This window comes from Sminthopsis crassicaudata, chromosome 2, assembly GCF_048593235.1.
Source record: "Sminthopsis crassicaudata isolate SCR6 chromosome 2, ASM4859323v1, whole genome shotgun sequence".
Taxonomy (NCBI): domain Eukaryota; kingdom Metazoa; phylum Chordata; class Mammalia; order Dasyuromorphia; family Dasyuridae; genus Sminthopsis; species Sminthopsis crassicaudata.
The window spans coordinates 103,544,889-103,557,925 of NC_133618.1; the positions used below are offsets into that span (position 1 = coordinate 103,544,889).

The window sequence follows — 13,037 nt, forward strand, 5'->3', positions numbered from 1 at the left end:
TTTGCTTACAGATGCTTTTCTCTGTAACAGAAAGGGGGGGAGAATTCATAAATATAAAAGGGAATTGGATTCCTATGAGATTTTCTTGAATTTCTGAAGTAGAAAATTTTTTTCAAACCCATATGCCTTTTAAAGACAAAAATATACATTAGTAGGATCAAATATATGTGTTTTTAAAAAACAACTAATTAGTATATTCATTTGTTTCAGCTGGAAAACCTTTAACAAGTAAAGAGGAAATCAAAGGGATTCATTGGACTGCCTGGACCTGTGTGATTGGGCCTGAAGTGAGTGGAATTTGGCCCAAATACAATGACATTACTGATATCAACTCAGTAGATGCAAATTACAACAGTTCAGTGCTAGTCACTGGAGATGACTTTGGACTGGTTAAATTATTTAAATTTCCTTGTCTAAAGAAAGGTAAGAAATTATAATTTTGCCTCCAAGGAGGCCAGGCCAAATATTTTGCTGATTTTTTATAATGTTATACAGATAATATCTCTGCATGACTAAACTAAAACATTTTGTTCTTGGGACCAATTCATTAGAACTACTAATCTTCTTTCTAATATTTATTCTAAAATTAAAAAAAAAAGAAATCTGTTGTATATCTGTCTTATAGCTACTGGATCAATACTCACTGTTCAACATATCTGAAAATGTTCTTAATGGATCTGCAAACAAAAACACAAGTACTCAATCTAGAGTTGTCACTGATTATTTTATAATTTGAAAACATAATTTAAACTTTCACATTATTAAATAAATCTATTTTATTTTCTGTCATAAGTATCCTTATTACAAAATGTCTTCAGGATAGTCTGCTCATTAATTTTAATTAATTAATACCTAATTGTTAATATTATTACATTATTAATTTTAATTAATATGGTTAATAAATATAATATGCCATATTACATTTATTAATTATATGACCCTAGTAATTCTAAATCTATACTATGTAATACAAATATGTATATTATATCAAAATATTATATTAAATGATCATTGTAATTTTAAATATATTATACTATATGATATAAATATGCATATTATATTGTATCATATCATTTATCATATATTATATGACCCTGATAATTCTAAATCTGTGATACTATATAATATAAATACATATTATATTGTATTATATATCATATCACATCATATCATATCACCTTAGTAGTTACAATGATTTATGATACTCTTTTCTGTGCTCTGCAGTTCAGAGAGAGAAGCTCTGAGAGCATTTCGGGGTAGCTATCTTGAGCCAGAAGATAGATTTGATTCAGACCCAAAAAAGGGAGGGGGGGGGGGGGTACACACAAGTCCACAAGAGGGCAGACTGAGAGAAAGGAAAAGAGTCTGTAAGAGCTGAGAAGCAAAAGAGCCTCAAGAAAATACTGAATTAGAATCCTTGGGGTTTTCCAAGTCAGTTTTCAAACCCTATTATGAGAAAAACAAAATAAATATAAAACTATCTTATTAAAGGCTAAAAATTATTCTGTGGTTCTACTACTATTTGATACATTTGATTGAATCCATGCTAGAACCAAGGCTATATAAATTATGAATCCATGATCACAGTTCAGATTCAGTGTTTTGTTCTCCAGCAAGAGATAGACCCTAAATCCTCCAAAATACTATTGTCTTAATTACTTTGCTTTAGACAGATGTAGATTTTACCTTGATCTGACAAATGATTTCTTTAATTCTCTATTTTGTATGAGTGGGCAAATCTTCATGATCATTAGTATTCCTCAAATAAGACTTTTCTGAGAATTTTCAATTAAGTGTCCTAAAATCTTGCCTTAGGAGAATTAATCACCACTGGCTGAGTAATATTTCACATGATTTAAAAAAAAGTAGACTAAGGAATAAAAATGAGAAATGTAATCACAAATGTATTTTCCATTAAGTTTATTTTTTTTGCAACCAGATATTTAAAAAAAAAAAAGTTTAAATATTAAAAGTAGCGCTTACTTATCATGAATAATAAAACTACCACCATGGCTGATTGACAAAATGGACATCAATTTAACAGAATACTAACATGAAGACAGAAGAAAAACCTTACCATTCTGAAAAAAATTGGCCAAATTCCAAAAATCATCTGAAAGACTAGTTCCTACTAGATGAGGAAATTGGATTCAGAATGTAAGTCAGGAAGCTTGGGAACTTCTTAACTCCTTAAAATTCACTAAGTATCTTTCAACGTATTAGTAGTCTTATGTCTTATGTCATATGGCTGTCGTAAGTCACAGAAACTCTGGGAAGAATTAACACATTTTCCAAAATGCCCAACTTGCCGACAAGAACAGATGTGCACAATTACAGTCTTAGAATTGGGACCTCAGCAACCATCCAATCCAACCCATATCTGAGCAATAATCCTTTCTACAAAATACCCAGCAAGTGGTCTTTTAGCCTTATTTTCCTTGAAGAACTCCAATGAGGGGGAAACTCATTATTTCCTAAAAGAAACCTTTCTATTTTGGAGTTATTCTAATTATTAGGTGCCTTTCCTTACATAAAAACTAAATTACCTCTTCAACTTAATACCTGTGACAAAATGAAATGAGTCTAATCTCTCTTCCATGTGACAACCTTTCAAACATTTAAAAATTGAATCTTTCCTTAATCTTGTCTTCTCTGGACTATACAATCATAATTCATTCCATCAATTAGTTTTTCTAGGCAGGATGTCTATGTTCTTCAGCAGCTTAGCTCTCCTTTCGTGAACCTTCTTCAGTTATCTATGTTCTTCTAAAACTGTGGCACAAATGCTGAACCCATTATTCTAGATTTAACCTGACCAGGGAAAAGTAAGATGGTACTTATCATATCCCTGATTTGAACTCACTGCTTTTCTTAGTGAAGGATAGGATCATGTTAGTTTTGAAGACAACCATACTCAATCACACTGTTGACTGACCTTGAACATGATATCTAAAAGTCCCAGATCTTTTCCAACCATAGTTTCCTCTTCATCTTGTACTTGTAAAATTGATTTTTTAACCCAAGTATAAGAGTCTACATTTATCCCTATTGAATTTCTTATTATTATAATAAGCCCAGCGTTAAGATCTTCATTAGATCATAATTATCCTCCAATGTGTCAGCTATCACTTCTTATTTGGTGTCATCTGCAAACCTGAAATTCTTGCCAGGATATACAAAGACAAAATATGATACATTTACTTATTTTTAAGTGGCTAATATTCCACTACAGACCAAATAATCAGCTCACATAAATGATCATAATTATCATTAATGTTATTATATAGATTTTCTATGTAAGTTTTCTAGTTATCTATAATCACTGTCATTGTCAACAATTTCCTCCCATAATTAGTGCTGTTTTGTGTCTTTGTTTAAGCTTTTGCTAATGTTAAATAGCACAGAGACAAGTGCATATCCTTACATTATTTCATTAAAGATAAACATCTTTCCAAGGTAACACAGAACCTTCAAAGACTATCCTTTGGTCCTGGCCTCTTACCCCTATTCTGAAGCCACATAACTATCTAGTTCTCTGTCTCCATTTTTTTCCATAAGAATGCCACAAAATATTGTCAAATGTTTTGCAAAAATCCAGTTTCTTTCATAAATCCATATTCTTTGTTGAATAAAATAATGTCATTATTTTACCTGCTGAATAGGAGCTATTAAACTATTCATTCTTTTTTATTAGTTTGAGCATCAAATTATATAGTAGGCAGTCTTACTTTCAAATATATGTAAAGATTTTGTTCCTCAAAGTGAGGAATAGCTTTCATATAATTTGATCAATGAACTTATAATATTACATAACTATGTTTTTCCATATGTATATTTCAGGAGCTAAATTTAGGAGGTATGTTGGCCATTCAGCCCATGTAACGAATGTCCGATGGTCACATGATTTCCAGTGGGTGTTGAGTACAGGAGGTGCTGACCACTCGGTTTTTCAGTGGAGATTTATTCCAGAAGGTGTGACCAATGGTATTCTTGATTCAGCATCCCAGGGTAAATGTCACTTTTTAAAAAAACATTTTATCTCACTATTTTTAAAAGCTGTACGTTTTGTACAATAGAGTAACCAATAAACATTTATTATTCCTTATATTTATTTACTAATTCCTATACTTATTTATTAATAAATATTATAATTATTAACTTTTACAGTGTTTATGATCAACCTAGAGAATAGAAAGCAAGAAGAGAGAAAAAACAGACATTTAACTTTGCGGTTGATTATTATAAATTATTTCCATTATTTTAAAAATCTTTTTTTAATGCCATGTCTAGGCTACAAGTATGAGGGAGTCATGAAGAACATCATTTCTGAAGGGAATGTCAGTGCCAAGAACAACCACCAAATATTATATGTCCAATTAGCCTTAGAAATAGTGTAACTTATGCAAATATGAATATGAATATTTGGTGAATTTGATGATTGGCAAAGCACTGTTTGCAATCGGATTTTTATACATCTTTATTTATATTTGTTGTGATATCACCAAGACAGATGGCTATAAAACTGAAAAAAGTGACAAAATGTTCTTTTGGAAGTTGTTCTGCGGTAGTTTAGGCCACAAGCCATTTCTGGCACTACATTGGATATTTAAACAGAAGAATAAAGAGTGTTACTTCATGAACTATAAAGTTGGATTATCCCCATCATACTTGCTGCCATCTAGTTTGGCTTGAAAATCTGACATTTTTTCAAAGCCAGGTCATTTTCCAGACATCAGGTGGAGCCTGTAGCCCTTAGAGACTCTTGCTCATAATAAAATGTGAATTTGTCCAGTCTGCTTTTGGGGTATAATTCAAAGTTGCTGATGTAAAATTGCTACCACAGAACAGTACAATTAAAACTTAACAATATCTTAAAGAAAACAATGTTAAAGATTTTACTTTGGATGAGTCTCTTTTTTTTTAAGCTTGGAGATGCAATTGGAAAATTAACATTTTTATGTTTTTGCAGAGGGTGGCAATGATTCATACAGTGAAGAATCTGATTCTGATTTATCAGATGTGCCGGAGTTGGACTCAGATATAGAGCAAGAAGCTCAAATCAACTATGAGCGCCAGGTCAGTCATGATGGTCATAGGTGATTTGTGCTGGCTTTGATTTAGTTGCAAAAATGTGTCTGGCTCTCATGCTTAGGGAAAAAGTTAGGAAATTTTTCATTTAATAAAATAAAATTAAAGTCTTGTCTTATGATGTAATTTGCTAAAGTAAAAGTGGAGGTGGGAACAGAAATTTCAAGTATTTAGCCTGTCACTCCTGAGCTTTCCTGTATCTACTCTGTAATTTAGTTTGTAATCTAATCTGTATTTACTTGGAAAAAAACAACATTCAAAAAACCCCAAAATGTCACACTTTTCTGTTCCCATAACAGGTTTAAAATAACGACAATAGAAAAGCATCATCTTTGTATAATTTTCTTTTGAAACATATTCATTTGTATTTTGTACTACAACCCATTATCCTGTCCCTGTCTTAACTGATTCCTATCATCTTTTTGTTAAAGTAAAACCCAGATGTAGTATACATAATTTCTGTGGTCAGAATTTCTTTCTAATAGGCATATTAGAAAATTATATCCAAATTAAGTTTTATTTTCTTGAAAATAAATATTTTTTTCTTTAACAAAAAATATCTAGTATGAAAAAGAAGAAAGAGAAAGCATAAATTCCAGAGGAGTTTTTAACATTATTTAAATGATCACAGTAGATCACAGAAAATTTTTATTTTCTTTTTCTTTGAAGAAGCTGGATACATAGTAGATATAGTGCTGGACCTAGATCTGAATTCAAATGCTGCCTCAGACTCTTAATAGCTTTAGTAACCCTCGGCAAGCCATTTAACTTCTATCTCAGTTTCCTTAATTATAAAAGGACTTGACTAAAAGATTCAAAAATTTGGTGCAGAAAAAAATTCATTGTATTTGCACATTTCTATATCCATATCCAGGCTTTTATTTCTAAAACATATGACACATAGTCTTTTACATATTCAAAATTCCTGACTGTGCAGGGATTATCATCTCTATTTTGGAATTCAGTCATTTTTAGTCATCTCCAATTCTTCATGACCCCATTTGGGGTTTTCTTGGTAAGGATACTAGATCTCCAGGTCATTCCTCCAGGAGGAAACTGAGGCAGAGTTATATGACATCCTGAGGGTCACAAAGCAGTCCAGCTTTGAACTCATGAGTCTTTCTGGCTCCAGAATGAGCACTGTATCACCTAGATGCCCTATTTTATAAGAATTAGAATTTTAAACCCAGAAAGGTTAAATAAATCCATCAAATAATGTTTTAGAGAACCAGAAATAGCAGCCAAATTTTTGATTCTAGTCCAGCATTTTGAGCTAGATTCAGAAGTTCACAAGAATCAAGTACACAATGTATATAAGCACATTTATTGTACAGTTTGATTATGATTTTAAAAACAAAAGAAATTCAAATATGTGATTTTCTCCAAACTTTCCTAACTCAGTTTACTAACTCTGGGTTTGGCAAAAGAATGATTATTCTGGTGATTTTTTTTAAGATGAAGATCAAATCCTGAGTGATATCAACAGTCTATTTATGCTTCTTATTTCTTTTAATGACAAAATACAATTAAATCATATAATTTAGAAATAAATTATATTTTATGAAACTTTGTCATCAATTTATATAAAATGTTTCCTTACTTTGACTTCAGAGTACATACACAGTAAACAATAAATAAACGGTATGAAATTGACCTTTAGGCAGTATACAGAATCTAGTCAAAGGCTAAGATAAATAAATAGATCTAATCCTACAATTCAAATATTTTCCTATTAGAACATATTATAATAAAAAATGAAGATGATTACAATGTGAAATTCTGAGAACTCCATGCCTTAGATTCATGAGTTTCAAATCTCAGGCATTTTAATTAAAGTCATTGAGAGTTTCCTTAGAAACTTTATGACCGCAAAACAATTATCTTTGCATTCCTATATCTGTTAATTTTCATAAGTGTCGAGAATTTGGTAGTAATGAAACTCAGCATTTTTCAGTGTAAGTTGTCTTTAGCAAAGCACATAATAAAATGTATCTGAGATAAAAGAATAAAACTTCAAAACTAGTAGTTTAAGAGCCATTCAGTGCTAAGGATTATATCTTAGCAGATACCTGTTCCTTGTGTCATTTTAGTAAATATGGTTTTGAAGAAATTAAAGATTTACTGATAAAGAGAAACCATTCTTTACAACTCCAGACAAAGGATTTTTAATTAAAAGTTTCCATCCTTCCTTAAGGTTTACAAAGAAGATCTACCTCAGCTGAAACAACAAAGTAAAGAGAAAAACCATTCTGTGCCCTTCCTTAAAAGAGAAAAAGCTCCAGAGGACAGCTTGAAGCTACAGTTCATACATGGGTATGGTGCCTCCACTGTGATTTCCCTCCTTACTTTTCTGTTGTATTTCCCCCATTTTTTATTTCTTTACTCAAGACATCACTGTGTGTACTTCCAGTCTCACATAATTAGGGATCTTAATCCTTAATCTATGGTAGCTTAATGTACAGCCATCTTTCTGGCTATTAAGAATGGAAGTTTTCAGGGCAGCGATGTGGTGTGGTAGATAGAGCACCAGCCCTGAAGTCAGAAGGACCTGAATTCAAATTTGACCTCAGACACTTAACACTTCCTAGCTATGTGATCCTGGGCAAGTCACTTAACCCCAATTGCCTCAGCAAAAAAGAAAGAAAAAAAGAAAAAAGAAAAGAATGGTAGTTTTGTCCAATATATGCCTAAGTGTTTTTGGAAATCCTGCTCCCTCAAATTATGAAGATGTGTCCAGTTGTTTCAGTCTAAATTTAGGTTGCCTACCCAAAGACATAATAAAATAATTTCTCAAATTCATAAATCACTTTTTCTTGCTAAAATGTGATAATCTATGGATTTCTCACATTTCAGTTATACTTTTTTTTTCGGCTAGAGGAAAAGATATGCAGTTGCCTCCATTTAACCTCCACTACTTTAAATTTCTCTCTACCTCTATTATATCTGTATCCTTCAGGGCAGTGGTTATTAAGCATGCTTAATATGAGGACAACTTTTTCTTCCCTGTAGTGCTAAATAGTACCTTATTTCCTTTTTGTATCTTCTTGGCAGATGGTGGAAGCATTTGCTGCTCCACTAGTATCATAATAATTCGGTATACTACCTATGCTTTTTGAGAATTCCTTCTTAATTCATTTGCTTCTTGTTCAATTAATTTTGTGTTTTCTGGACTTTTTAAAATGTCTGTTTCAGTTATAGAGGCTATGACTGTAGAAATAATCTGTTCTATACCCAAACTGGAGAGGTAGTCTACCACATTGCGGCAGTTGCAGTTGTGTACAATAGGCAGCAACACTCCCAAAGATTGTATCTTGGACATGATGATGACATCCTAAGCCTGGCTATTCATCCAGTGAAAGACTATGTAGCCACTGGACAAGTATGTATCTTTTCTTACATAATCCTACAGTCACTTTACCCTTTTCTTCACCTTTCTTTCATTCTTCACCTTTACTCTCAAGGAAAAAAAAATAATGTATTTAATTTTGAATTTAATTTATAAATTATATTTTATGAAATTTAGTATCAACAGATATGAGCCTGGAAGTCAAAATGAATATTTGTTTGATCAATTCATTATTATAAATATGTAAAAAGCACTGCTTATTTGGTGAGAACCTTAAAGGCTATCCTAATCCAAAAGATAAATATACCAGCAGACATAGACTCATAGACATAGCCAGACAGAAACAGAGACATAAAAATAGGCATAGACAGATGTAGAGACTCAGAATTCATTAGATTGTGAGTTCCTTGTCAACAGGGCTGTCTTGTTGAGGTTTGGGTTGTTTGTTTGTTTGGGGTTTTTTTGTTTTGTTTTGTTTTGGTTTTTGGTATTTCCAGTGCTAGCAGTATGTCTAGAGCATAGAAGAAATTTAACAAATGCTTTTTAATTGATAATGACATAGGTATGGACAAAGATGTAGCTACAGAAAATATAATTCCTGTAGAAGATAGGGGGAAATTATTTGCAAATTAAAATAATTTATAACAATCATTTGTAAGACTTCTGGCAAAGCAATGTGAAGTTCCACTAATTTGTCATTTGAATCTTATGGTGAAATCAAATTTTATCAGAATCTTTTCTGGACTGCCAGAATAGAAACAAATCATCCCTCAAAAATGGGTATTTCTGTACTTTGCTAAAACAATTAATCATTTTAGTCAATTTAATTCAGAGGTGTCAGAAAATCAGTCAAACGTCATTTGCATTCATTTTGGCAAAATAGTCATGTGATTGAAAGTATTTTCCATTTGTAATGAGTTATTACTACATGAGTTTCATGCCTTTTTTAAATTTAAAAATGAGACTTCAGGGAAAACTCATCTCATATCTGTTGTTCAGTATCTGAGTAGCTAACTCAAAAGAACTGGCCCATTTCTTGTCTGAGTTTCAGATACCAAAAAGGGGTAACAGAACACTAAAGATTTTGAAGACTATGAGAAGCAATTGTTGGAAGTTTGGGGAGTTGATAGGCCTGTTCACTTCATTAGTTGCCATGATTAATTTTATGAGATATTGATTTGCATTCATACTCCTCATTTTTTCATCTTTCTTATGAGTAACATTATTCTCAATTTATAAATATTTAACAACTCATCTTCTTAAAAAATTAAAATAAACCAAAGGCTGATTCTTGATATTCCTTGAAATGAATTCATAAAGCCCTTATGACCTATATGTTGAAATAAGCTTAGCCAGCTTACCAGCACCTTCTCAAGTATAGTAGTTACATAATGATTATTCTTGTCTTTTTTGATGTACTTTAATGTATGGGTAATTTCTTATCTACTATGGCTTATTCATTTCCCTTTTATTAGGAACCAGTATAAGGTTAGTTCACATTCCTAAAGAAGCAGCTGAATAACTGGGGTTGAGTTCCCAGAAAAAAAAATTCCCATTAGAAGATAAATGATGTTTTGGGGGGTCCACCCCTCAATTGTGTCATTATTTTGGAGAAAAATGCCATATTGGCTTTTTTCCCCAATCCCACATGTAGTCTATCCTCACTGAGAGGGTATGCACAAATTAAATATTGGGTTTACCAATTTTGAAGAAGGAGAAGATAAGTCAGGTTATTTACACTTCTTTACATTTAAGAGAAACATAATATAACAGAAAAAATCCCACCTAGGAATCAGAAGACCTGACATTATTTAGCACAGTAACCAAGATCACAGCTCTGCTACTCACTACCTATGTGACCTTGGACAAACTATTTTATTTCTAGATTTTCATTTTCTTATTAATAAAAAGGATTCAGACTAGGTGATTCTATGTCATTATTCTATTTGTGATCCCAAGTCACATAGTTTAATTAGATCTTGGTTTTGTTCATTTACAAAGAGAAGAGATTGGATCAAATGATTTCCAATATCTCTCTCATTCTATGAGTCTTTTTCAAGTATAAGATTCTTATTATGGAATATTATTATTCTGTAAGAAATGACCAACAGGATGATTTCAGAAAGGCCTGGAGAGACTTACGTGAACTGATGCTGAGTGAAATGAGCAGGACCAAGAGATAATTATATACTTCAACAACAATACTATGTGATGATCAATTCTGATGGATGTGGCCATCTTCAACAATGAGATGAATGAAATAAATTCCAATAGAGCAGTAATGAACTGAACCAGCTACACCCAGGGAAAGAACTCTGGGAAATAACTATGAATGACTACATAGAATTCCCAAACCCTCTTATTTTTGTCCACCTGCATTTTTTATTTCCTTTACAGGCTAATTGTACACTTATTTCAAAGTCTTTATGTACAGCAAAATAACTGTTTGGACATGTATACATATATTGTATTTAATTTATACTTTAACATATTTAAGTATTAGTCAACCTGCCATCTGGGGGGGGGGGGAGGGGAAAAGTTGGAACCAAAAAGTTTGTCAATTGTCAATGCTGTAAAATTACCCATGCATATATCTGGTAAATAAAAACTATAATTAATTTTAAAAATGATAATGACAGAGAATGGGGAAAAAGAATAAGATTCTTGATTTCTGACCTCATTTTAAGTCTGAATGAGTCAAGTCCTTCCAATTACACATTCACTCTTCATTTTGTCAGTATGGGTGTTATCTTTGCTCATGCAGGTGGAAGCCCCACTCCATCTTAGTAGACTTTCTTCATAATTTGCTGTGGTCAAAACATTAATATTTGACTGGTCAACCTTCTTGTAATGGACCTTTCTGAACATGTCTACTCTGGTTCAGAGATGGCAAATATGCAGTTCATCTTTATGCCTATAGTCAAAGCCTTTCTAGTTTAGTGGGATCTGGTTTGCTTTGTTGGTGTGACTTTTGGTAAGATCATCTTCATACCAGAAGACATTGTAGTTGAATGATTAATATTACTTGTGAAGTAGATAATAATATTTATCTTGTAATTTAAGGTTGGAAGAGATGCTGCTATCCATGTATGGGACACACAGACTCTAAAATGTTTGTCACTATTAAAGGGACAGCATCAGAGGGGTGTATGTGCTCTAGATTTCTCAGGTAAGCACCAGCTATGCATAATGTGAATTTAAAAATAATATTATGTCTAGACAGATTTTTTAAAATCCTCATATCTTAGCTAAATTCTGTCTCCAAAATAAAGATGAATTCCCTGTGTGTATCAGTTACAGGAAACTAGAAAATGGATTAATCTATGGGAGCTATATATATATATTAATTTCTCTGATCTTGTATTATCAGAAAAAAATATAAATAGTAATTTGGAGCCTAAAGCACATATTGTGCTAAGTATTCACCTGTGCCTTATGAAATCTAAGAAGCTGTTACTGTTGAGATGATTCATTGTAAATGTTTGGCACTGGCTTAGGACATACATTCCAGCTATCTAAATCAGTGAGAAGCCTACCACCTCCATTTGGCATATACAATTAGTGATAAAAATGTTCATTGAGCCTGAATCTTCTATAGCACTTATGCTTTAGAGAGAAATTTGATGGGGAGAAGGAAGAAAGCAGGAAGAGTGGCAAGGAATGAAAACAAAAGGAATTATTTATTAAGCAACTTTTATGTAGTAGGGACTGTGCTAAGTGCTTTATATATATTATTGATCCTCACAACCCAGTCAGGTAGATGCTATTATGATTCCTATTTTATAATTGAGAAAAATGAAATAAATAGAAATTAATTGCATTGCCTGGGTTTTCACAGTTAATAAGTATCTGAGGCTGGATTTGAATTCAAGTCTTCTTCACTCCAGGTTATCTGACATTATGTGACCTTGCTGTCTAAGAAAGTTATGTAATTTTGAAAAGCCCAGCTTGGTGGTAAATGCCAAAAGTGTCATGCTAAACATTTTAGAAGTCAAAATTAAGCTATATTTTCTGGAAATACTCTGTGTGATCTATGGATTATCTTCCCAGATGAATTCTAATGGATTGAATTTAGCCCATTTACTCTATTTCAATTACCTTTTTAAAAAATCCATTTTCATCCCCATTGAAAGTGATCATAGATTCTAGGTCCGCTTTGAATACCATTTTTAATGAAGGTAGAATCAAAAGCAAAGAAATAGTCTCACACAAACATGAACATGATTAAATCACAATTCAGAGTGGTGGGATCATGCTATGAATTTCCTGGATTAAGCATGTGAACAGGGCTTAATCATTTGTTTCAATCTGTCTAAGAATTAACTGCATGTAAATCAGAATCCTGAAGATACTTATGGCTAAAACTCATGTTTGAATTCAATTCAGGTGTTAGGTTGTTATGTGTATGTTAGGCATACATAACCACAATATATAAAATATATAATATATAAAAACCATCTGAGAATTTTAAGGCAGACATATTATATATTTTAAACTATAGAATATTAAAAGACACTCTTAATTTCAGAAATGTATTCTCAGGTACAAGAAATGATCAATTCTAGCACTTTTCTAAAGTAATTAAGACATTTTTTATCAAAAT

The 13,037-nt window shown here is 32.0% G+C and overlaps 1 protein-coding gene across 3 annotated transcripts in view; it reads left to right on the plus strand.

Moving 5' to 3' along the window:
* The window catches only part of EML6 (EMAP like 6), a 284,438-nt gene that overhangs the window by 186,240 nt on the left and 85,161 nt on the right, over positions 1 to 13,037 (plus strand). For all 3 annotated transcript variants that reach the window (XM_074286942.1, XM_074286941.1, XM_074286943.1), the window contains 6 exons: positions 211 to 423; positions 3,841 to 4,008; positions 4,970 to 5,076; positions 7,283 to 7,401; positions 8,281 to 8,467; positions 11,498 to 11,603. In XM_074286942.1, the coding sequence (XP_074143043.1) occupies positions 211 to 423; positions 3,841 to 4,008; positions 4,970 to 5,076; positions 7,283 to 7,401; positions 8,281 to 8,467; positions 11,498 to 11,603 (900 nt within the window). The remainder of the gene's footprint in view (positions 1 to 210; positions 424 to 3,840; positions 4,009 to 4,969; positions 5,077 to 7,282; positions 7,402 to 8,280; positions 8,468 to 11,497; positions 11,604 to 13,037) is intronic.